Source organism: Dendrobates tinctorius, unplaced genomic scaffold (assembly GCF_039654945.1).
Source record: "Dendrobates tinctorius isolate UK_male_01 unplaced genomic scaffold, ASM3965494v1 ptg000058l, whole genome shotgun sequence".
In the NCBI taxonomy this organism is placed as follows: Eukaryota; Metazoa; Chordata; class Amphibia; order Anura; family Dendrobatidae; genus Dendrobates; species Dendrobates tinctorius.
The window spans coordinates 10,099,075-10,125,820 of record NW_027361726.1 but is presented as its reverse complement, the minus strand read 5'-3'; the positions used below and the strand labels follow the sequence as shown (position 1 = coordinate 10,125,820).

Here is a 26,746-nt window from a genome sequence, read left to right as displayed (position 1 = left end):
TTACAATATAATATTTTATTACAAAAATATTTATTCAAAGAGATAAAAAACTGAAAATGAAAAAACACAAAGATAAACAAACATGCATAATATAACCATATTTGTATGATCTGTTCAGTAAAATACAATGTTATTATATAAATCCCTTCCTGATAATGAAGCTTATTTTGTAGCCTATGGTCTAGATCAGTTATTTTACCGATTACTGAATGGGCAAGCTGTGAAGCCCATGGCAGTTCCTCATTGACCATGCCCTCCTTAATACTGTCTTCTCAGTCCATTGACTTTGTAGGTCATTAGTTCACACCTATTTTAACTTCTTCTGCCTACAAAGTATAAGCTACTGTATATTGGTTTTAACAGTTCTTTGAGTGCTATGGGTTACTGCACATTAGTGGTGCATAAAAATTTTCAGAAACAGTTACATTTATTTTAACAGCAATCAAAAATGAAACACAACTCTTAAATGAGCATTTCATTATACATGTGCATGGTGTAATCACTTATTGGATGTTACATCCTGAAACACAAAAATATTCACTCAGGTGACAGGATTGAAAAATAATCAATCATGAATCTTATTTCAAGTAGGGGAACCCGCTATACATCCAATATTTGTACACTGTGTACATTCTTACATACTTATTATGCATCTTATACAGTACATATATACAAAAATTAAATAAAATGTAAAAAATTACATTAGTAGACGATAAAAAAATTACAAAGAAAAAAAGCTCCATTGATACAATGCAATGGATAGTACAGCTATATGGAGTAAGGACCTACTTTATGGAGGCCAGTGAAAGTGCAATGAAATCTAGAGGTCATTGGGTACACGGACCTTACTGATGGTTTGTACCGGAACGTGAACTTCTAACCACAAACGTGAAAAGGACAGATGCCCCATGTAAACTAGATACCTCGTACTGTTCTCATGCATTTGTTAAGTTTTGATTAATTCAAAAAGTTTAGGTTTACTAGATGGTCTTCTTTCAATGGTGTTGGCCACTGTCAGGATGGACTTGATGTCTTTACTGGAAAGGTTCCCTTTAATGTACAGTATGTATTCAATTTGCTTGTTCCTGTAAATGATAGAAAACCATTGTAATCTATAAGTAAAGAGACCCCAAAAATCTGCATAAAACAAAAACATCTATTATCTGTCGATGTGTCTTTTTCTATATAGTTTTCTCAGTCACTTAATTTTTTAAAGTTATATTTATTTTAAAGAAATCTGGGTGACTACCAGCATTTCCAGTGCTCCCATCACCGTTACTCGTCATTCAGCTGTCCCAAAGTAGGAAATGCCTAAAGCTGTGTGTTCATTGGCTGAATAAAAAGTAATCTCACAGGTTTTAAGTTCAAGAAAACTCAGTGACATCACTGGCTCCTGTTGCACTGATTGGCAGAATATACAGTGACATCACTGGTTCCCAAGGTTGATACTTAAGTGATGTGAATGATTGCTATTCTATTGATTGGCTGTATATGGTATGACATCATTACTCACTACTTGATGAATCGCCACAAACATAAAGGGAGTGCACTGTTCCCGAGTGCTTACTAACATCACTGATTCCTATTGGTTTCATAGGTGGATGTCAATGGTAAGCATCAAATAGCTGGATAACTTACTGGTGGGGATTGTAAATATTTAAATTGATGTGTTGAATATTCTATGATGTTATTGGCCGAATAATCAGTGATGTCATTAGCTGAATAATCAGTGATGTCATTAGCTGAATAATCAGTGATGTCACTACCTCCTATAGTATTGAAAGGCTGAGCATTTAGTGATGTCACCAATTTCTATTGCATCGATAGGCACATGAAGTTATGTGCTGGTGTATGGATTGGAGAAACATTCTATGATGTCATTGATTCCTTTTGTTCTGATTGGCTTAATGTTCTGTGATGTCACTGCCTTTTCTTGTACTTGTAGGCAGAAGGCAAAGATATATCATTAGTTCCTATTGTATCAATACACAGAAAGGATATATGATGGTCTAATGAGAGCAGTGATGTATACTATGTCACTGGTTTCTATTGTATTGATTGGCTAAATATTCAGTGATGTCACTGCTTCCTATGTTTTGATTGGGTGAATAATCAAAGATGTAACCACCTCCCATTGTTTTGATTGGCTGCATTTTTAGTGATGTCACTACTTGCTATTGTATTGATTGGCTGCGCTTCCGTGATGCTTTGTACTGTATATACAGGCAGAATGCTGAACTGTACAGATCCATTTACACCAATCTCTGCCATGGATACATTTAAATTCCATATTTATGAATTTGTCAAAAAATCAAGCAGGATTTTGGAATAACATTTCTCAATGCCTTTTAATTAGCAGATTTCTCACAGAAATAATGGCCTCTAAATGCAGTTTGTTAACCCTCTAAGGGAAATGGTTGGTTACCGTACTCCCTGAAAGGACAAACTAAGCTGTAAATGTGGGCCAGAGGTGGCGCCGGTGTCTGAAGTTAATGGTGTTTGCATTGGAGGGCCCTGAGCCAGAAAAACAGAGAATGTGTGTCCTGGATGTGACAGAAGAAACCCCGAACTGGAATTCATCTGTCATTAGTGAATTCTGGGGAATTTAAGCTTTTATTTTCCTTACAGTAAACAGTGGATTTCCGGGAATACCGAGGCTCTGCTTTGTTTGCTTGCAGGGCCATCTGGAAATGTTAGAAGCGAGCCAAATAATCTAACTCACTTCAGTGACCGCAGATTACTTTAGGAGGTTTCTCCTTTTGGAATTTGATCATCGCATTTATCTCCTAAAATATTCTGTGCTCCTGTGTGTTTTTTTTTATTTCCCTGCTCACACTGCTCTACAGCGCCATCCGCAGTAAGAAGACCATTAATGGAGAGATCGCTGCAAGCGTTTGACATTTTTCTTCTGAAATACTTTGTGCTGCGGGAGACCTGCTTCTTGCATTTCTCAGTATGTGACCTCCTTCAAAAATAGCACACTCCTTTTATTAAATACTCTGTGCTGCTGGAGACTATGCTTCTCCCACTATGTTACTCTCCTGCAAGATAGGCACCTTTATATTATTAAATACTCTGTGCTGCTGGAGACTATGCTTCTCCCACTATGTTACTCTCCTGCAAGATAGGCACCTTTACATTATTAAATACTCTGTGCTGCTGGAGACTATGCTTCTCCCACTATGTTACTCTCCTGCAAGATAGGCACCTTTATATTATTAAATACTCTGTGCTGCTGGAGACTATGCTTCTCCCACTATGTTACTCTCCTGCAAGATAGGCACCTTTATATTATTAAATACTCTGTGCTGCTGGAGACTATGCTTCTCCCACTATGTTACTCTACTGCAAGATAGGCACCTTTACATTATTAAATACTCTGTGCTGCTGGAGACTATGCTTCTCCCACTATGTTACTCTCCTGCAAGATAGGCACCTTTATATTATTAAATACTCTGTGCTGCTGGGAACTATGTTCTATTAATTGGGGTCTCACAGCTAGTTATGCAATCTTAGACTTTGACTGCTCACAAAATCATCACACTTGTCTCCTGAAATACACTGTACTGCTGTAGACACTGCTTTTTGCTCTAAGCAACTTCCCATCTGTTAAATCCTAAAAGTTCTGGACACTTCTCTCTTAAATACTCGGTGCTATTGGCAGCCCGGTCGTATGTAACTCTTTGTCTATAACTTAAGCACCCTTCTCTCCTGAAATACTCTGCGCTACTGTAGACCCAGCTCATGGCTCTGTCTGTTAAATCCAACAAGATCTGGACACTCCACTCCTGAAATACTCTGCTCTTTTGAGAACCATTTTATTATTTAACATTCGATCTGTAAAATTTCACAAAATCACTGCACTCTTCTCACCTGACATACTCTGTGCTGCAGGAGAGCCGGCTCCTTGCATTATGTGACGTTAAGTCCTAAAAGGTGTGCTCACTCCTCTCCTGAAATCCTCTGTGCTGCTGGGATCCTGCTACTACAGTTTTAATCTCAATCTATGACCTTCCAAATAATCAGCGCACTTCTCTTCCGAAATACTCTGTGCTGCAGTGGACACTGTTTTTTCAATGACAAAAACACTCTGTGCTGCGAATCTCAAAACTACATCATTGAAAGCATAAAGGACCAATGGTTTTTATTCTCACCCGATGTCTGGATAGTCTTCCACCATCGTGGCCACTTCAAGCTGAATGGCGCACAGGTCCTGGAGACGAATAATTTCTGCTATTTTGGGTATTACAGGGTTCAACCATTCCGCTTCTGACTTCTGTAAATGATAGAAAGAAATTTCCATTATTCTACTGGATACATTGTGACAGGAGCAGGGGGAGCGTGCCGCATGGTGTGAACATGTCACATAGCCTTAGACAGGAACCTATGCTCACAAGTTGCGTTTTTGCTGCAGTTTTTTTATGCTTTTAAGCTGCTTACAAAAAGTAGGTTTTGCTTAGTTTTTGCTGCGTTTTTGTCAGGGTACATCTGTCTCTTGTGTGTGCTGATAAAGGTTAGTTCATAAAAAAAAATATAATCTGATACCTGTTTCTTTTTTTGCAGCGTTTTTGGCACTACTCATTTCTTTCACTGAGTGAAGAACGCTGCAAAAAACGCTGAAAGAAGCGACATGCTGCATTTTGCAAAAACTCAGCTCTTTGATAAAACAGCCAGAAAAAAAAAAACAAAGTGTGTGCAGGTGATTTCAGAAATCTCATAGACTTGGCTCATACTGTGAAACGCAGCTGAAAGTTTGCATTAAAAAAAGCTGCAAAAAACTCCTAGAATGAACATAGCCTTATAGAGGGAGATCTGATCAAGAGACCTGAGAATGTCCATGCTCCATGTGTTTGCTAAGACTGCGGCCGATCACCTGCAATGCTCCGGTGTGATGGAAAAGAGCAGCGTTCACTCCTGGGAGTAAAGCCGATGTTGTGTTTGGGCGCTGTGCCCTCGTCCGCCCACTTGTTCACCACCTACATGTGTACTTAGCAGTCAAGGACTTTAACATTTTTGTATAAATTGTATTTTGTTTTCCTGAACAGCAAAAGAAGCAAATAACCATAAGCGCCGTCTGTTCCAGTGGAAGATTATCCCCTATAGTTTTTCCAATGGAGGAGGATGCGGCACAAAAGTACAGAAAATTTTAAGTCATTGGTTAAACCTGCTGCTTTTGCAAAACCAAACACTGAGGACATGGAGGAAGTTGTAAAATATCTGACAAGCCAACAATTAGCTGCGGCAAAGTGTTGCCAACCAGCGAAAGATTAATGCCAACCAGCTAGATAGTCCAATAATAAAGGTGATGACAGAAAGCTCTCAACTCCAGGCCGAAGCTGCCTCTACTCAGGCTTCACTGCAAAAAATGGCACCTTGGGACAACGTGGATGTATTGTCACTATCTTATAGAACTGCTGAGACAAAGCAGCTTCCAGCAGACCGCCGGGCGTATACTGATGCTCCATTACTCAATGAGGAGTCCCCAGATAGTCCACCATGATTGAGGTCAGCAAGAAGCCAAATGAAACCATATGAGTCCTTGCTGTGGCTCCCATGGGTGGTACCCCTGCTGTCAAAGCCCAGCGGGTTCACACCTGGACATTGTACCTAGATAAACCTGTGAGATCACAAATGTATGATCCTTTCCACTTCGCTAAAAAGTGTCTGCAGCCTGAAGTCTCGCCTGCAAAGAGCGATCCTGGACCGATGTATACGAGCCCTGCCAGTTTGGATACAATGTCATGTGGGACAAGCGGACCCCAAGGAAGCCATTCGCCCTAGTAGACTACAGAGGACATCTTTCCCACCAGGCCAACCCCAAGGAACCAGAAGACCTCTGAACTAGGGAAGACCATAATTTAATGGGGATAAAGGAGGCCCCCAGACATGTTATCCCTAAAAAACATTATTTGTTGTCACTGTCAAGGACGCGGTCATGTGGCTGCAGATTGTCCCCTTGTAGATGAGCCCCCAGAGGGCGACATGGCAGGAGCAAGTCTCTGCCCCACCATCTCACAATACAGAGAGACAATCCTGCATATTGATGGTGGAATTCCACCAGTGGACTCGGGTAATCTGCTGACTTTGGTCCATGCAAGCTTGGTGACCCTAGAATACTGCAGATCTGATTAATGTGAGTCCCCTAAACACACGGGGATAGTACAGATCTTCCCACGTTGCACTGACTGCTGGAACTTTATTTGGAAAAGTTACCCATAAAGTTGTAAAAACTTTTATGCATGATGGATTTTACTTTACTAACTGTGGGAAATGCTAAAAAAGTGTTTAACCAATGCAAATACAGCGGTTGTTGCAGAGCTGTGTTACCAAGGTAACAGACTACAAACAAACTGTAGTCAGATGTAGAAGAAGTGGTGTAATGGCGTAACACATGATTCCAGGGTCAGACTACAAAAATGTTTGTTTTTAGTCTGCAACCATGGAAACCCATAGGGGCGCAAAGCAGTTGTGTACAAAAAAAACGGTAGGAGGAGATTTTCTTAAGATTATTTGCAAAGGTTTACCTCCTTTATTATTTTAGATGCATTGGAGTAAAGCTGATTGCAATAGTACATATAATGCTTCAGTGATGGATGCACTACTCACATGAGCGGCACAGAAGTCATTGATGAGATTGGCGTTCTCGTTGATCTGAGTGGCCAGTGTCTGCAGCTGCAGCGCGTTATTATGGCGGACTTTTTTCTTTAGGAGTCTTATAAGATATTCTTTCACCAGATGCAAATGAATCCTCGCGATCATATCCTAAAAAAATATTTGGAAGAAAATTGGTCGTTGATGTGGCACCACGGGGGACACTGCTGAAGAATGTACCGCTAGGACCCCAAAAGCTCCGAGCCCCCAAGGGTCACTACAAACGGTAACTACAAGGGGCTGTAGGACCTCAGATAGCAGCTCTCACCTTGTAGCAGGGTGGGCACAGGGTCTTGAAGCCGGACACGAATCTCTCCGCCATCTTTACAATGTCCTGCATGATCTGGTAGCTGCACAGGTTGCTGCCTTGCGACATTCTCTTGAATTGCGTCTGGACAGGAACGAATGACAAATTTAATGTAAAATGATAAGAACACTCCAATTTACTTTATTTTTAGACTTTAGACTTTTTTTCATGATTTTACCTTCAGCTCTCGATAAAGCTCCTGGAGCAAAGCGTCATACGACAGGTCCTCACACTGGAGAATGGTGGCCAGCATCTGCTGACGCATCTCCGCGTCAAACTTCATGGCTTCATTTTCTATAAATCTCCTGAAAAAAAATAAAAGCCAAATAGGAATTAAGTTGTTGTAACAAGTGTAGTTAACATAAAAAAACACACAAAAAGTTCTGTCAATAATAAAGTGAGTGATGTTTCACCTGAAGTGTAGGCAACAGTTCACATTGGTGATGCCGATCTCTTTGTAGAAGGAATGTGCCTTGTTTTTCTCCAGGAATTCCTCCACACTGCTCTTGTATCTATAAAAGAAGATATTTCTGATGATTTATTGATACATAATATCATTTATGTGACATGTGAAACACTGGCCACTATGTCATAATATTATCCAATTTTTCCGGAAAAAATGGTTTTCTTGACTCTTTACCCCTCTACATTAGGGTGTGATGTCGACATCATTGGTCAGTTAGAATTTTTTGGGGGAATTTATAAAGAAAAAGCTATTTAATACTATGGACCTTCACTCATTACCCTGCCGGCTCTAATGAAATAATTGTATCCTCTGAGGCTGAAGCACAAAGCTCCTTCTGGAGGCGCTCGGTGCACCCTTGGTGAGCCCAAACAACAAGTGCACCTTCCTACCCGCCTGGTTTTCCTCCATCTCCACCCTCCACTTCTTTGATTGACAGCTCTGTTTTCATAGAGAAGGATGGAGATAGAGGCAAAACAAGTGGGTGGGAAGGTGCACTTATATGTTTGGCTGCGCTAAGGGTGCACCAAAGAACTGTGCTTGGTTTGAACAGTCATTATTTCGTGCTGAAAGACGCCCTTTAAACAATACCTGACACTTGTCATAAATGTGTCTTTTTTAAATCTGGTGTAAAAGCCGCTGTTCTCCTGAATCCGACGATGTTTCTCTTTTGTCCCTAAGCCTCTCCGTTCCTGAGATATGGTTATTTCTTTCCTGCAAATAAATCCTGTTTTTTTTAGCCAAGTGGGCGTGCTCCTCTTCCGTTAGTAGGCATCTTTTTGAAAACTATGTCCAGTTGGCTAACAAGAATAGATTTATATACCGGGAGGAGAGGGCCATATCTCAAGAATGGAGAGGAGCAGAAAGAAAAGAAAAACAACGCCGGATCCAGGAGAACAGCGGCTTTTACACCAGGTAAAGCAATATATATTTATGGCAAGTGGCAGGTCCTCTTTAAAGGGGTGTTTCCATTTTATAAAGTGGTGGTGAATCATTAAGATATGTTGCCACTTTATGTCCTGTCCACATTGGTATCCGGCCTCGGCAGAGAACTGCCACAAAACTCCATTTAAAGGAATCAACCCCATTGCACCCTCACATTCTCTGATGGTCCCAGAAGTGAAGCATTCTCTACCTTCCAACACCACAAATACCAGCATGCCTTGACAGTTAACTCAAGGTGTCAGATATCAATTCCTTTTAATAAGTGATTCCTTTACCTCTTGAAAAACTCCCTCATCTCATGAGGAAGCAAGCGAGATACTTTGTCCACCATCTCCTTATTTATTTCTCCTGCTTTCTTTATCATTCCACTGTAAATCTGCAAATCAAACACATGCAATAAATGAGTAATTAGCTTACGTGATCCAATCTGACATATTTGGCAGCAGCATATACATTTAAGAATGATTTTTAATTGATGCATGTCATGGCTCTCATTGACCCACTTCATAAGTCCTACAAGAGAAGCGTTGCCCTTTGTTGCGCCTCCGCTCTGACTAATGGTCCTGTATGTGGGATCCACTTGACTGAATTCCATCTCCATTATGTTAGTACGGTATGTGTAGTGTGTTGTACAAAGAACAAACTCCTTTAAATTCTGTGCAGTTAAGAAGGGCTCATGGAAGAGGACAAGACATTTGAAGACTGTTAAGTTGCAAGAGACTGGTGACCAATGGACGCCCCCGGTTGTTCTTTTCTATGTAACATTGACCCCACTTTCTCTAAGGGTTTCCAGCTGGTTGAGAAACCTGCACTTCATACTTGTGTAATTGGGTTCAGTTTTCAAAAGGTAAATGTTGCCGACTGCAATACTGGTAACATGCAACATAAAGACATATGGGTGCCATTTACCTGGACTATATCAATGTGTAGCTCAGTGTGGTGACAATTTCCCAGTTTATCCGGTTCTTTCCCGCTCTTCCAGCGATTCATTTCCACGTCCAAACTTCTGTTTGTGTACGTCCTCACAGACTCCTGTCAGAGTAGAATAGAAAGCACAGTTACCTTCTTCTTGCTGTGTTGAATGTATAGATAATCATACAGTGTCATCTCAGCGGAGCACCTTCTTCCAGATGTCATGTAGGGGACACAGTGAGCACGTTGAAGAAGCTGCTTTGGTCAGATGAGACCAAAGTAGAACTTTTTTGGCTATATGCAAAGCACTCTGTGTGGTGGAAACATTACACTGCACGTAACCATAAGAACACCATCCCCACCCTCAAACATGGTGGTGGCAGCATCATGCTGTGAGGAGGCTTTTTTTCAGCAGGGGCAGATGGTCAGAGTTGATGTAAAAATGGATGGAGCTATCCTGGAGGAAAAGCTGTTAGAGACTGCAAAACAGTTGTTCTGCTGATAGGTGAACCTACACCCTAGTCTCAATGACCCTAAACACAGCTACAATGGATGGTTTACATCAGAGCATATTCATGTGTGTGAGCATTCATGTGATTTCAGTAGTAGAGGAGGACACCTCTTGCTGCAGCCGATCTCTGGGAGAACAAAAGGATCTGAATTTTGAATGCCGATTCTTATCTTCCCTGACATCATCTGTTGGAGGAGAGACAAGAGACCCCCCAGATGGTTGCCCGCTCACACCAAAATTGGTGGGTTTGGCCAAAATAAATAAATAGGAAGATAGACACAGAAATCCTTCAGAAGTACTCACTATTTCATAGGCAACATAAGTGGCTTCTAATAGCCTGATCACTTGAGGTGAGAGAAGGTCTTGCAGTTTTGAGTCATTGATATGTCCAATCAACACTGGGTCCTTCAAAATCAAGCTGCAATAGAGAGGGTATGATTATAACGTATTGCTACATATATTACACCATGCATTATTTGGGAATAATTTGTACACCCCTCCATTTACGACACGAGGGTGATTCAGATTGTGCTCATCACATGGACATCAGTAGAGAACCTCAGCGAGATACTTACTTTGGATAATAGTTGTTCACCCAACATAGGAGCAGGTAAGTATCTTCGTCCGCCAGCTGAAACCCTGTTATAAGCTCCATCTGTGACACCACGTACCAATAGTAATTTTTTGCATAAATGTTGCAAACATCAAAGTCCTTGGGATAATGATCCTTCAGATGGGTGACCACCTGGACTAAGTCTTGTTTTAAAATTCTTCCCAAAGTAGCAAGATTTTGGGACAACGAGGATGTAAATTCATTGAGTAAAAAATTGGACAAGTCACTGAAGCGATCGGTTACACTATTCTCAATGCACTGCTCCCATTTCAATCTCCAGCCCCTCGGCCATGGACTATTTGGGTAGATCCTGTGGGGGACATGTTGGGCATCTTCTTTCTCTAGTTCCACGATGACCTTTACAGCCTGAGAAAGCAAATCTCCATTCGTTTGGGTGATTGAGTCCCCGACTACTTGAAATACCACTTTCTCTAACTTTCCATAAAGGGCATTAACTTCCTCGATCTTGTCCTGCAGAAGAGGATCCTGGAGGATCTTGTCTTCTAGATCAATCAGGTTTTTGGCTGCATCTAATAATTGCTTTTCATCAATTTGTTCTTGTATGTCTTCAACTGAAAATAAAAAATAACAACACGTTTTTGGGGGAATTTCAGGGGAACTGAACCAAGACGAGACAGCAATTCTTCAGAAGGCATCACTTTTTTCATATTTTTGGAGATTATAATAATATAGATGAGCCTTAAAAAATCCTGTGCCACATTTGTCCACAGGTTTTGACTGGCATTACAACTCAGCCCCCCTCACGTCTTATAATAATAATAATAATTAATTTTTTTTCTATAGCGCCGACATATTCCGCAGCACTTTACATTTCAGAGGGGACTTGTACAGACAATAGACATTACAGCATAACAATAATCGTATAGATCATAACAGATACCAAGAGGAATGAGGGCCCTGCTCGCAAGCTTACAATCTATGAGGAAAAAAGGGGAGACAGGAAAGGTGGGTGGTAACAATTGCCCTGATTGTATGGACCAGCTATATTGTTAAGTGTGTAACAGTACAGACGCAGAGGGCTTATAGATGCATAAAGCATGTGGGAACATGATGCGGGGAACCTGGTTATGGTAAAAACGTTTGGCTTATCACTTATATATTAGTACCCACATAGCAGAATAATGGGATCGTAGTCCCTGACCCTTACAAATATACTCTAACAGTACCAACCATATAACAGTACCATGACTATGACGGTTATGTCCCCAGTTGATGGGACTCCTCATATCATGACAATAACAAGTAAGTTTTATATATAGCGATCAGCCATACAACAGTACCATGACTATGACAAATATCCTACTGATAGGACTAATCATAGTCTCATGACCATAACAAAAAATTGCTTTGTGTGATGAGACCGATAACACCATGGTTCTATCACCATGACAATAATGACTGATACATATCATAGTACCATGACTAATTATGCAAATTGTCTCTTCAGAGAGGAAGAGGACTAGAACTCTAGTGCCACCTATTGGAGGTAGCAATCCTAAAAGTCAATGTTGACCCTTTAACGAGCCTAGTTACATGACTTAGGATAAAAGCCAAGCCAGAATCTCCATTTGCAGACACTGTGTTTCGGGGTACTGACCCTCATCAGTGCAAAGTGGGAGATCTGGTTTGGCTGTGAGAGAGGCGTCTGACCGATATCCATGAAGTATCATTTCTCCTTGCGGAGAATGACATGCCAAACATGTCGAGGTGGCTTTAAGTCTCCTCACCTCGACATGTTTAGCATGTCATTCTCCGCAAGGAGTACCATGACTGTGACACTTATCTCTTAATTGGCACCAATCATACCATAGTGCCAAGACCACTTCCACCACAGGACCATCTATGACTGTAGCACACTGGTCTTGACTAAAGGGAATCAGATATACCAAAATTCCTATTAAGTCTTGAGTAAAGAAATCAACCAAACCCTAGAAGATGCTGATATGTTCTGACTGGTGACACCAACAAATTCATAGTACCTACATGACAGGTTTTCAGTAAATCAAGAACATTGTCCATTTGTACCATAACTAAATCAAATATGATGCATATGATAGGACCAACCATAGCATAGTACCAGGACCGTATCAATAAGGGTAAAGAAATCAGCCATAGCAAAGTACCTACCAAGACCTAGGATGATCACCATGACAAATATTATCCGACTGATGGGACCAATCACACCACATTTCCTACCACGACCTTAGAAATATGGCTTTGTCTACAATAACCTACCGCTTCTTAGTACCACTAATTAACATCAATGATTAATGACTAATTAACATCAATGAACCAGTCGCCTCAACCAGTAACAAATCTGCCTCCCAAGGACTCCAGAGATCCTGCTGACCAGTCCTACCTGTGGGCTCCTTCTTGATTTCTTGATCTTGCTCTTTGGATTTCCGTGGTCTGAAAGGCTTCATCATGTCCTTGAAGATGTTGTTCTTCTTGTGACCATTGTCCGCGCTGTTCCTTTTCTTCCCAGTAATGTTCTCCGTTGTGGCCAGTTGCGCCAAGGCAGCCATTCTGGATTTAATATTCTTCATGTATCAGAATGCAGCTATAAAGGAAGGAAACAAAGTAGCGAGGAAGGGTTATAGTCGCCTAAACAGAGCCTTCCTTCTGTCCATAAATCTAGCAAAAGAATGGAAAAAATTAAAATTGCGTTTCCTGTTTTGTTTTTAAGCTGCAGATTGGGCAATCACAAGCCTTAACTGCAGAGTTGCTGGAGACTTTCACCTGTGTCTACCCTGATAATTACTGTTATTAAGTTTCCCTTTCATATTTCGACTTTATACACACCCAGGTAAGATCATTATTAGTAGGGCTGCTAACAACTCAGTAGGATTTTGAGTCCCTTAAAGGGGTGCTCCGCAGGATAGGTGATGACGTATCGATCGGTGATGGTGCCATACCATGGCTCCAATAGACAGATCGGGGCACTTTCATCTCGATGGCACTCTATCCATTTTCTATGGGACTGCCGAGCGCTGCATTTCCTGGCAGGATCATAGGGAATGAATGGAGCAGCGGGTGAGCATGCGCACTGTCACTCCTTTCTACCAGGGACAACAGTTCCCTGTTCTGCAGTTCCCAGTGGACGGATCCCTACAGATCTGTAAATTATCCCCTATCCTACTGATAGAGATTTTAACTGCACTGGATAACCCAGTGCAGCGTAACTAGAAACTCATAGACCCCAAAGCAAAAGCTCCAACATGGCCAATTATTAGTATGGGGCTTTTCATACAGGTCAAAGGGTCTTTTTTTATTGCAACCACTGAACCTACTGCCCCTAGGAGAACCCCGTGCCAAAACTTCCAAACTCCATTCTTTTCTCCACCATTGTAACATGTGTGAGACGAGAATGAGGCTCGCTTCTTCTTAGGCGGACCGTATGAGCTTACAAATGAGCAATTGCACAATAAGACCTCAGACAAAACCCCCTCTCCTTTCGAAAACATATTTGAGGCTAAAGAAGGCCTTTATGCATTGATTTTCCATCAGGACATTCTGATTATTTATGGATTCCTTATAGGACAAGAGCGTTCTATGCAAATGTGATTTCTTTGGCTGTTGCGTGCTTAGAGAAAAAGACAAAAAAAATCTGCCAGGAATAAACCTCCGTACATCTCTGTGCCCTTATCTAAGGGCATCTCTGGACTAAGTCCAAAGAATGTAAAAAGCATTAATGGGAAGCCTCATCTGAGAGTCATCCCATCCTCCATCCAGTGAGGTTCTCCTTCTCCAACAGAATAGCAGATAAGAGCGTGAAAAACCAAACCATAGGATACAGGAAAGATGTATATCTTTGTACCGTGTTAGCCAGTAGATAGAAGAATATTCAGAATTGAGAGTCCTCAGTGGTTGATACCTTTGAATGGCTAACTGAAAAGATGGTAACACATTCGAGACTACTCAGGTCTCTTCATCAGGCATTGACTAATACAAAATCTGAAGAATCACATATTTATGCACAACACAGCACAGAAAAAATGCAATAGATAAGACAAGTGACGAGAAGCAGAACTATCATTGTGGGAGAGGGAGAAACATAAATATTGGACCAGTTCATAGATAAGGAGTCTGGATGTTTTATTGTCCTCTGATTGGGGTCTCCTAATGTGTTGTGATGCCCCCACAAGGTCTTAGGAGCAACTTCCTTAATTGATCTAAAATGACATAAATCCATGCGACACATTCATTCCAGCATTGAAAGTGTCAAAGGTCATCATGAGCTTGAATTCCCAGACGCTGCCTGATCATAACACCATGGATATGAAATTACTGGTATTGAAAAGTAACTTCACATCCCAGAGAGAGAGAGAAGAGTCTGGGATGTGAAGTTACTGTATATGTGATTCTTCAGATTTTGTATTAGTCAAGACTCAATGCCTGATGAAGAGACCTGAGTCTCCATCTTTTCAGTTAGCCATTAAAAGGTATCAACCACTGAGGACTCTCAATTCTGAATATTTTTCAAACCATAGGATAGGACCCTCCTGCTCCAGGATACAGGACATGTGGTGGTGGCGGGTGGTCATTCCAACACCATACTTTAATTGCGAACTATATTTTACGTATGCACAGAGATATATCTGCAATTCTTGTGCTATCTCCCTGCAGCAGCAGCATCATTAGCACTGACTGATCCTGACAGTCCTGGATCCTGACAGTCCTGGATCCTGACTGTCCTGGATCCTGACAGTCTGCCAATTTCACCATCCTGCTTGCATCATGTGATCAAGAAGCCACAATATATTTCAATTAGAAAATATCAATTATTGGAAATCAATCCTAAAAATCTTTGATAATCTCCTGCATGTGCTGAGTCAGCAGAGGTCACAGCACAAGGTGACCTTCAAATAATCATCACAGATACAAATGTATACACAAAGGAGGGAATCTTATTGTAAGCCCCCATTATATTCTGCTTAGTTTTCATAAGAAAAACATTCCTTTTGTCACCTGGAAACGATCGATATGCTCCTGTTTTTGGCCTCTTGAGTGGGTAATACTGTTCTTCTCTGGATGACTAGTGGTTCTAGTTGTTCCAATCATATCTCAATACCTAAAACATGTTCTGAAAGACTATTAATATGTTATATTGATAAAGCTGACAGCCTGCTTATTGGTGGTTTCCAGGGGGCAAAAAATATCTTCCAGAATCCTCTGTGAAAAAAACACTTGGACATTTCTGTTCCAGTAAATAATAAACCCCCCTACCCATAAAATAATAATTCTGGATTCTTGTAACTCTGAGTGGTTATTCTTCCTTTAAAAATATTAATAAATTGACAACTGGGCGTTACGGGAGGCTGTACACTGTGTATGGACATACTTTGACATGGGAATTGTTTAGACCTGACTGTCATGTTTTTTTATACATTTCCAGGAGGAACAGATAGACCCTGACTTATAGGTACATGTATCAGAATGCAAATATTTACTAAAAGCTTCAATAAGGGGCAAAGATACAATTCAGACACCAGTTCCCCATTATTCCCAGCCTTCAGAAGCTGTGACTACCCTGACACACATGACCTTTGTTCCCTAAATATACAAGATTTTGCAATAGGAAAGATTTTGAAAACAATAGTCCTTGCCTCAGATGCCTTTTAATAACAGAAGAAGTGCAGGTAAAGTACACACATGTCATTGTCTGCAGAGCTGACATCCAGTGCAAGTCATTTATTACCATCCATCCACTAAATGCAGAAAGCCTGCCTCTTGGCTGATAACAGCGAGCAATAAATTGCGTTCAACTGTACAGAAAAAGAAGATAAGATACATTTTTTTCTGGTTTGTATCAGGTGCAACTCTACTATCTACAGTCAAGTCAGCAAATCATCCAAGGAAATCTGCATTTAGGAGACCCCTGCCCTGTATCAGCAGCAATCCTACATGGCTCTGTGGATACATATGTCATCTGGCAATGTTGCATGATACATTGTTTCCTTACCTGTGAGGCTTCTGGGTGGATGCTTTGTGTCTGGCTCTTGAGCTGGGACTGACTGAGCTCCTTGCATCACAGTCTCTTATGTATGTGTCATCCTCAAGCTACAGCCACTCCCAACCCACTCCAGAATCACTAGAAAACTTCCCATCTGCCTGGGAAACCCCCACATTTCAGCCCCTCCTTATTGGGGCTTCTACATGTCATTATTAGCAAATTTATAGGACATGTACCCTATACACAATGTAGCAAGAGTGAAAGTGAAAACCGCTGCCGCCTGTCCTCCAGCTGTCACTGTTCACAATCAAGTTTTGATACAGTTTAGTTATGGTCCTGATTATATTATATTACAGAATATTCAATCTGCATGTAAAAGCTCCCGTCTGCTTGTGAGTAGGTAATCTGGAAACCAAGAAGACGCCTTTGTTCACACATTGCTTTTTCGCTGCTGTTTTGTTCTGCAGCCAAAACCTGATCTCTTGACAGTAAAGAAAAGTTGCAGTCAAAACACAGATTTTGCTGCTTTTCTGATTCAGTTTTGCAGCATTTTTTTGGCCTCGTTTTTCAGGATATCAAAGGATATCAAAGTTCATCAACTTTGTTACCTAAAATACAAGATGTTAGGCCACCAATGCTAGATGTATGTGAACCCATAAAGCATTTTTTATGTAAAATCAGTAGAGGGAAGTTGAATTGTTTAAGGATTGTTTACTTTTCACATTAGTAATGAATTGAATTGGTAGGACATTGTTTACTTTCAAATATTGGTAGGAAATTGAGTTGGTAGGGCATTGTTCAGTTTCACACATTGGTCAAGAATTATTTGCTCACACACCTTGATACAGCAAGGAGTAGGTAGGGCATTGCTTTCTTTCACACATTAATAGGGCATTGTTTACTTTCACAGATTGGTAGGACATCAAGCTGGTAGGGAATAGTTTACTTTCACACTTTGAAAGGGCATAGAGTTGTAGGGCATTGTTTACTTCTACACTTTGGTAGGACATTGAGTTTTTAGGGCATTGTTTACTTTCACACATTAGTAAGCAATTTTTTACTTTCACACTTGGTAGGGCACTGAGTTGGTAGGGCACTGTATACTTTCACACATTGGTAGGGGTTTGAGTTGTAGGGCATTGTTTACTTTTACACATTGATAGGTAATTGTTTACCTTCACACATGTCACTAATATAATTAACTGTACTAAGGGTACTGTCACACTTAGCGATGTACCAGCGATCCCGACCAGCGATATGACGCTGTCAGGATCGCTGGTACATCGCTAAGTGGTCGCTAGTGAGCTGCCACACAGGCAGATCTCACTAGCGACATCGCTGGGGACGGGGGTCGCTACTTACCTGTCACACCAGGCGATCCCGCGTCCTCCCGCCCGGCTCCACGCGTCGCTCGTCGTCTCAGCAGGAAGCGCCGCAGGAAGCTGACGACGAAAAACAGTCCTGAACGTTCTCGCGCGATCAGCGATAACCAGCGGGGGAGCCAGTCGTAGGTAAGTATCACACACAGCGATATCGCTAGCAATATCGCTATAACGTCACAAGTTATAGCGATATTGCTAGCGATATCTCTTAGTGTGACATGCCCTTAATACTAGCAGCCATGCTCAAATGAGGACCCCAAAATATTATGATTTTAACCAGAAAAATTGCAAAAATAAATGGCTTTGACATCCTGTTGAAGCTGCATTTTTTCACCAAAAACGCTGCATTTTTGCACTTACCCATTTCTTTATGTAGGTGAAAAAACGCTGCAAAAACACTGAAAGAATTGACATGCTGCATTTTTCAAAAAAGCAATAGTTTTGCAATTCAGTCAGGAAAAAAAGCACAATAGGCATAGTGTGTGGCAGTATTTTATATAGGGGTACAGGGTGCGAATGTATTATATACTGGCAATCAATGTGGCTTTATTATATACAAGGATATAGGGGCACAGGGAGCTGCAGTATTAAATACAGGTGAGTATGTATGGAAGTATTATGTATAGTGGTACAGGGTGTGGAAGTATTATATAGTGGCACACAGTGTGGCACTATTATATATAAGGATATAGGCACACAGGGTGATGCAGTATTAAATACAGGTGACAGTATGTGGCAGTATTATTATATCTAGAGGTACAGGGTGTGGAAGTATAGGAGCACAGGGTGTTTCAGTATTAAATACAGGTGACATAGTGTGTGGCAGTATTATAGAGGTACAGGGTGTGGAATTATTATATACTGGCACACAGTGAGGCACTATTATATATAAAGATATAGGGGCACAGGGTGCTGCAGTATTATATTCAGGGTCAGGGAACTTGACAGTACTACGCTGATGTGACAGTGTATGATAGTACTATGCTCAGGCATGGTGAGTTGCAGTACTATATTCAGATGAAATGGTGTGTGGCGGTAATATTTTCAGGGGGCATAATGTGTGATACTGATAAATTCAGGGGAGAGACAGTGGCAGTCCCATGGAAAAGATTTGTAAATAGCACACTAAAGTGAAATTCAATAGACGTAGATAGAAAGTGAGATGTGAATAATTGAACATACCCTTAGACCTGTGGAAATCATATTTTTTGTAGCATTGCATATGCCCTATGTACCAGATGTGCATAGTCCATCACCACTGTACAAAAAATACTATATTTCATCAAGAGTAAACAAATGGAGAGATACCTGTATCATGTAGTGTCCTGCAAACTGTGTGGCGCTCACCCCGACGCGCGTTTCGCTGCATCCTTCATTGTGGGTGGCCTCAGGCTCTAGAGGAGACGTTTAAAAAGGTAGTGGCCGCCAATGAAAGAAAACAGATGGGTGCTGGCGCAAGTGCAAACAGAACAAGCAGGAAGTCTGCCGGCATTCTACGTCTTACGGTAGAGACAGGCCGGTCACTTGAGGTGTCACATGCTCAGTTGTCCAGGAACAGCCATCACACACAGCTCAAATCTTTTCAGTAGGACCGCTTGGTTCAAATTCTATATAATTTTATGTGTGTATTTGCTCTTTTTCTTTGCCTCCACTTACCTAATTGTACACAAATAAAGGTTTTTTATATAATTATCCCACTTTGGACTTTATTGGGTTTTTCCTCTGTTGACTCTTTCATTTTCCCTATTAGTCTTCCCAACTGGTCCAGGCAGATGAACATCACAATGTGGGTGATACCCTTGAAATGTTCTTTATATAGAACAAGAATGTTATCTGCACGTTTTCTGGTTTATGTGTTTAACCATTGTTATCACTGCGCTGATTAAGAAAGGTGAAATGACTTATATAGCAGAAATGCAGCAAGTGATTCATTCCCCGCTTAGGATGTCCAAACCTGAGCAATGTTACTCTAGGGAAGGGGATCCATGCTGAATCCAGTGTGACACTGGTATGACCACTCCGCACCCACCACTAGCAGCTGTGCAGCCGTGCAATGAGGTCCTTATTAGAGGGATGGTCAAACACACAGCTTTTCCATAGCAAAAGGTTACATTTGCAGAGTCTCGATGCTGCGATTCACAAACCATTGGCTCATAGAAGAGGACGCCATGCTGGAGTGTTTTGATCATAATTTAGAAAAGCAAAGTTTAAAGGATTGGTTAACTCTGCTGGGACACCACCATGGAAATCATTATGGACCCGTGGTAGCCAAATACAACCTCTGTGTAGAAAGTACAGCATATTTGGTTGTCAGTTGTCAGAGCTGTCCACTACTCGCATATCATGAGTCATGATCCGAGTACAGATTGCAGTGCGTGGTCTTGCCGCGTCTCTCATGACCTGAACTTGACAGTCTCATGATGTTTTAGGCTGTTATTTTGGATTTGTTGAGTCCGGAGCCCTGCAGCCTGAGGTGTGACTGCAGCGTAACTCACGTGCTGCCAGCACGTCCTCTCCATGGCCTTTTGCCAGACGTACAGACTGAAATTCATTATATATAATAGTCGGCATGTTGGTCAGACACTAAACCACTAAAGCTTTTTTGGCGAAGGCCAAGAAAGAAACCATTGCTGAAGAAAAGACATAAAAAGGAACAACTGATCTATGCCAAAAAGTACCTTGACAAAGCATAATCCTTCTGGGAGAGTGTTCTGTGGACAGATTAAACAACATAGAGCTTTTTGGCAATGCAAAGCAACAGTTTGTTTACAGATGGTGCAATGAAGCTTATAAGGAAAATAGCACCCTACCAACAGTAAAGCATTTTGGAGGATCAATAATGCTGTTGGGTTACTTTGCTGCATTTGGTACCTGAGGACTTGACTGTATCACAGAAATCATGAAATCAGGGAATTGGCAAGAGGTTTTAGAGTAAAATGTTCTACCCAGTGTAAGAAAACTTGATTTGAGACGGAGATCATGGGTCCTCCAGCAAGACAATGACCCGAAGCACACATCCAAAAGTAGGCAGGAATGGTCGAAAAATAAAAAATGGACTGTTTTCAAATGGCCAACAATGAACTGACCGCAATCCCATTGAAAATCTTTGGGGTGAGCTGAAATCTGCTATTGCTATTGGGAAAAGGAACCCTGCAAACATTCAAGAGCTTGAACAAACTGCAAAGGAAGAGTGGGAGAAAATACCAGCTGAGAAGTGCAAGAAGCTTATAAATGGCTACAGGAGACATTTTGAGGCTGTCATTAATGCCAAAGGGCGTGCAACCAAGTATTAATTAAGGGTGCCTTTATTACTGCACAAGATGTTTATTCTGTTTCTTCTTTGAAATTGCAACATCTAAGTTGAAAAACAATGTTTTATTGTTGTATTACTTTGGAACGTGAATTAAAAAAATCCTGAGGATATAACTTTGGTACATTTACATTTATTTCTGAAGATATTGTACATTCTATGAAAAAAATGAAGGGGTGCCAATAATGGGGAGCACCATTGTACATTATGTAAATGCCTATAAAAGCCATTATTAGTTACTTCCATTGACCATTTTAAAACAATGATTCCTAAACATGGCAGTATTTGGTAAGACATCGCTCTTGTGTTACACATCCAAGTGTTGAGTCTATCTGCCATACTGCATGCTATGAATTCCGTTAGCACCGTACATGTCACCTCCTGACACCTCCAGATATCTCATTGGGACATTTCCTAAATGGAACGAGAGGTGGGTGAGAACAAGACGGAATGTGATCTGGAACTGGCCACAAGATATATTGGTGTCATGTAGAGGAGCTGGTAATATTTTCATGCAATGGAATTTTTCTTATCGGTTTTGCTACATGACAGCAGGAGCGCAGGACGAGGTCGACCTCACATCTCCTCTTAGGGTAATAGCGGACTTCATTCACCTTACTCCAGAATGGGAATTCCAGGAAGCAGAATGTATGGATGAAAGCTGTGTCCACATGTGTGAAGCCAACGAGCACCACGTCATCCCTGATACCAGCAGAGACTGTGGAGCAGGGGTGGCCTATAGTACACGGATAACACAATGTGCATAGACACATGCCACTGCCAATAAATAACTATGGAGTGTAGCTGATTATTAAGAAGCTTCCTGTCCATAGGTTCATGAACCAAGTGTGGAATCAGAGCTGCACAATCATGGTTTCTCTAGGTCTTGAAGGTTAGTTTTGCCTCTTTCACTGCAATAAGCCCTATCAGCTGCGCCCACCCCATCAGGGCTTACCTACAGCATTCTGTAAGGCTGTAGATAAGCCCCCCGATGTAACATGAAAGAGAAGAAAAAGGAGTCATATTATACTCACCCAGGGGCGGTCCGGGTCCGATGGGTGTCAGAGCCACGACGGGAAGCCAAGAAGAGGACGCCACCGCTACAAGATGGGAGGCGCCGGACCGGACCGCGACACCCATTGGACCAATACCGGACCCAGACTGCCCCTGGGTGAGTATAATATAACTCATTTTTCTTTTCTTTCAGGTTAAGGGGGCTTATCTACGGCATTACAGAATGATGTAGATAAGCCCCTGATGGCGGTGGGCGCAGCTGATAGGGCTAAAAATAGGTGACAGATTCCCTTTAAGCTGGCCTCACACATCAGACTATCTAGTTGAAATCAGCAGCAAATAAGTGTTTAGAGGAAACATGGGGGTCTTAAAGTGACATCTGGAGAGGAACAGAAGAGATTGGAAGAGCACGAAGGACAATAGAGAAGACAGGGGTCTGGAGGGGATGAACTTGTCTGTAGAAGCACAGTTAGGTCTGAAGGAGGACAGAGGAGTGTGGAGGGGATAGTAGGGTGGTCTGGATGAGAGGAGATGGGTCTTGGGAAGCATGAACGCGTCTGTAGGAGGACAGCTGGATATAGAGAAGGACAGGGGAGTGTCGAGGTGACAGAAGGGTCAAGGAGAGGAAAAAAAGAGTCTGCAGAGGACAGAGAGAAGTGAAGGAGGAGGAAAGAAGTGCCTAGATGAGCACAGTGGGGTCTGTAGGAGGACAGAGAGATCTAGAAGAGGACAAAGGGGTCTGAAGGAGGTCATAGGGGTCTGCAGGAGGACAGAGGGGTATGGTGGAAGACAGAGGGATCTGGAAAAGGACAGCGGAATCTAGGGGAGGACATAGAGGACTGCAGGAGGACAGCAGTGTTTGGAGAAGGACAGGGGGCAAGAAGGAGGAGGACAGGGATATGAAGTACTAGTAGGAGAAAAGAGGGTTCTGGAGGAGGCCGGAGGGTTCTGGAGGAGAACAGAGGGTTCTGTAGGAGAACAGAGGGTTCTGGAAGAGAACGGAGGATTCTGGAGGACAGTGGGGTCTAGAGAAGGACAGTGGGGTCTGGAGAAATACAGAGGGGCCTGGGAGAGGGAAATCAAGATAAATACAGTAGGTGTCAACAGAATAACCAAATCTCTATAAAGATGTATTGGTCAGGAAAAAGGCACGGCTGGGAACATGATGGGGCATAAGCCGCAGGAGCTGTATGGTAAAAGAGAAACCAACAGTCTTTGCACCTGGTAAAGAAAGGGTTTAGCCAGGACTGTAGAAATGGCTGAGGACCTGCTGATCAGTTCCTACTTCCTATATTGCATTCATCTGCAGACAAATCACATAATATTCACAATACACAATTGTTGGACCTAATATCTGGAGTGTCAGCTGCCATCAGATTCCTCCAGCACAGTCATGAGCCAGAGATCTATGGCGCTCACGTCTAGCAGATGCCGACTTGGACTCTCAGAGAATTTACTTGGAATTTCCAGTTCTCTGGAGAAAGCGCTTGGAATGTGATTGCTGATGATACACTAGAATCCATGTACAGGATTTTTTCTTCAGGCTGCAGGACCAAGTAGGAAGAAGCACATGGGTACAATAAGTGCAGGTCCAGAGTTCAGCTACTTAAAGGGCTAGTCCATGTTGAATTATCTCCATAATGAAATGTCACAAGATTCCATCAGAGATTGTATGGCCCTGACCTGAGCTCGTCTCTTAGTGTTGTGGGCTACATTATTGGTCTACTATGGTTTTAAAGGGGATCCGTCAGCAGGTTTTTCTATGCAATCTGGAAGTAGCATGATGTAGGGACAGAGAGTCTGATTCCAGTGATGTGTCACTTACTAGGCTGTATTTTGCTGTTTCAATAAAATCAGTATTTTTTAAACTGGAGATTATCACTGCCATTCTAGGTGTCCAACCACACCTCCACCACTGATTGGCAGCTTTCTGTCTATGCACAGTGTACACAGGAGTCGGCCAATCAGTGGTGTGGGCTGAGTTACACACAGCTAAACATTCTGAGCTCTGCTAGATCTGCTACAATAAAAACAGGGATTCTGTCACAACTGCTGCACCCAGTAAACTAAGTGACACATTGCTGGAATCAGGGTCTCTGCCCCTAGATCATGCTGCTGTCAGATTACATCACAAAAGCTTGGATTCTTTTTAAAGGTTTGAAAGAAGCATTGTGTTAGAAATATGATAATCTTATCTATAATAAAAAGAATTGAAATTCTAGGAAATTGAATCTCAGGACTTAAGATATGAAAAAAAAGATAAGAAACTGGAAAGTCTCTTGGCAATAGCTTCTTAAAGGAGTAGTCTTATGAGAAGATCTCTTGTCAGCATTGGCAACTCAATTCCGTCAGATGTGGGGGATTCCCTTCTTTACAGCTCATGCGGCCTCATACGATATGTGGACAGGAATTATCTTTGAAAAAAAACCTTTATGGATTTGAAAGGATGTTTAGAATTAGAAAAACATGTCAACTTCCTTCTATAAACAGCGCCACACCTGTCCATGGGATGTACCTGGTACTGCAGCTCAGCTCCATTGAAATGCATGTGGTAGGGATGCAATACCAGATGCAACCTGTGGACAGGGGGGCGCTATTTATTATATTGAAGAAAGCAGATTTTTTTTTACTTTGTTGGATATTCCCTTTAATAATCTCAGCTTTCCTATCTTTCTAACTTTTACAACCTTGTTACATATCTTGTCCTTTACTTTTTGCTGTCAGTGGAGCTTACAATCTAATACATAAGCAGCAAATACAGCTATTACCGCTAATTTCATGCACAGACATCGCAATGAATTTGATTATTTTTCTTCTAGGCGGCTCTCGTTGAATTATTGGATGCTTTCCTAGCACTTTACACTTGACAAGAGTTCAGGAATGTTTGTTTAATGGTTCATTACCGCAGGAAGGGGTTAAATAATCTGAGCAGAGAGGCCCAGGGAGAAAGCCATGGGTGGGGTATATAAAAGACATGTGTGGGGTGTATAAGAGTAATGGGTGGGGTATATATAAGTGCCATGGGTGCTGTATATAAGTGCCATGGGTGGGGTATAGTATATAAGTGTCATGGGTGGGGTATATAAGTGCCATGGGTGGGGTATGGTATATAAGTGCCATGGGTGCTGTATATAAGTGCCATGGGTGGGGTATGGTATATAAGTGCCTTGGGTGGGGAATATGAGCCATGGGTGGGATAGATAGGAGCCACGAGTGGGGTAGATAAGAGAGCGTGGGCCCTTCCCTGCTCCTCCTGCCATTAATTGTACGAGTATATTCATACTTGTGCAATTCAGTGCAGTATAAAGATGTTCCTTGTGCCCCTCTCCCAGCCTCAGTGCCCTCAATCCTCCCATTTCCAACCACAATGCCCTCACAATGCCTACCTACCCTCCACAGAAGTCACACGCCCTCCATGGCTCTCATCATTGCCCCTCATGCCATCATCCAGACTTCTATGACTGTTATTATGTCCTCCATGTTTAGTCCCTATAACAATCACTGCTCCCATGCTATCACAGTTCCTTCAACGCTGCCTATGTCAGGCACACTGCTCCCCCAGGTTCCATGACCTCAATAAAAACCATAAGGGCCCATCTATGCCGGTCACACTGCCCTCCATAAAGGTCACACTGCCCTCCATACCGGCCACACTGCCCTCCATGCCGGCCACACTGCCCTCCATGCCAGCCACACTGCCCTCCATGCCAGCCACACTGCCCTACACTGCCCTCCATGCCGGCCACACTGCCCTCCATGCCAGCCACACTGGCCCTCCATGCCGGCCACACTGCCCTCTATACTGGACACACTGCCCTCCATGCCGGCCACACTGCCCTCCATACTGGCCACCCTGCCATCCATACCGGCCACACTGGCCCTCCATGCCGGCCACACTGCCCTCCATACCGGCCACCCTGCCCTCTATACTGGCCACACTGCCCTCCATGCCGGCCACACTGCCCTCTATACTGGACACACTGCCCTCCATGCCGGCCACACTGCCCTCCATACCAGCCACACTGCCCTCCATGCCGGCCACACTGCCCTCCATGCCGGCCACACTGCCCTCTATACCGGACACACTGCCCTCCATACCGGCCACACTGCCCTCCATGCCGGCCACACTGCCCTCTATACTAGCCACACTGCCCTCCATGCCGGCCACACTGCCCTCCATGCCGGCCACACTGCCCTCCATACCGGCCACACTGCCCTCCATACCGGCCACACCGCCCTCCATACCGGCCACACCGCCGTCAGTGTCTTGAAGTCAACAGCAAAGACTGTCCTGATGCTCTCTAACCTCAATACTCCCGAGCTCTCATGAGAGCCGCCATGCCTCCTGTGCCAGGCACAATGCCCACGTGTCAGGGGCGCTGTTACAGTATAAGTCCTGATTTCAGATGCAGGATGTCTTATGTATTCAAGAATAATAGAGCTGGGAATACGCCCTTGAGCCCAAGCTCAACCACGCGACGGTCTGTCATACTACTCGTGACCTAGCTCTCTGCAGTATTGTTGACACCTCTATTACTGAGCTTGTGCCATGAGCATTATAGCTGACCTCCATGAAGGTGAAAGACGCCATACATAAACCCAAGGACACTGTATGCATGTGGTAATGCCAGGCGTGTGCCCAAGTTTTCGAGCACAAGGAGGTT

The 26,746-nt window shown here is 42.6% G+C and overlaps 1 protein-coding gene across 2 annotated transcripts; it reads right to left on the bottom strand.

Moving 5' to 3' along the window:
- On the bottom strand, window positions 1-26,423 carry TNFAIP2 (TNF alpha induced protein 2). Of its 2 annotated transcripts, none has more exons than XM_073578029.1 (12): window positions 26,389-26,423; window positions 12,783-12,983; window positions 10,365-10,974; window positions 10,093-10,207; window positions 9,276-9,398; window positions 8,642-8,742; window positions 7,372-7,470; window positions 7,137-7,263; window positions 6,920-7,042; window positions 6,607-6,762; window positions 4,155-4,276; window positions 1-1,085 (listed from the first exon to the last, which is right to left on the bottom strand). In XM_073578029.1, the coding sequence occupies exons 2-12, from the start codon at window positions 12,967-12,969 to the stop codon at window positions 947-949; spliced, it is 1,902 nt and encodes a 633-aa protein (XP_073434130.1). In that variant the 5' UTR covers window positions 12,970-12,983; window positions 26,389-26,423; the 3' UTR covers window positions 1-946. The 2 variants fall into 2 exon arrangements, with proteins under 2 accessions (XP_073434130.1, XP_073434129.1); XM_073578028.1 differs by lacking the exon at window positions 26,389-26,423 and adding an exon at window positions 16,386-16,563.
- Window positions 26,424-26,746: the final 323 nt, after the last annotated feature.

Excerpts from the sequence above, each read along its gene's own strand:
- TNFAIP2 (XM_073578029.1), bottom strand. The coding sequence starts at position 12,969 with ATGAAGAATATTAAATCCAGAATGGCTGCCTTGGCGCAACTGGCCACA. Across the intron at positions 10,975-12,782 it reads AATCAAGAAGGAGCCCACAG|TTGAAGACATACAAGAACAA; the intron begins GTAGGACTGGTC and ends TTTTATTTTCAG. Across the intron at positions 1,086-4,154 it reads GAAGACTATCCAGACATCGG|GAACAAGCAAATTGAATACA; the intron begins GTGAGAATAAAA and ends TATCATTTACAG.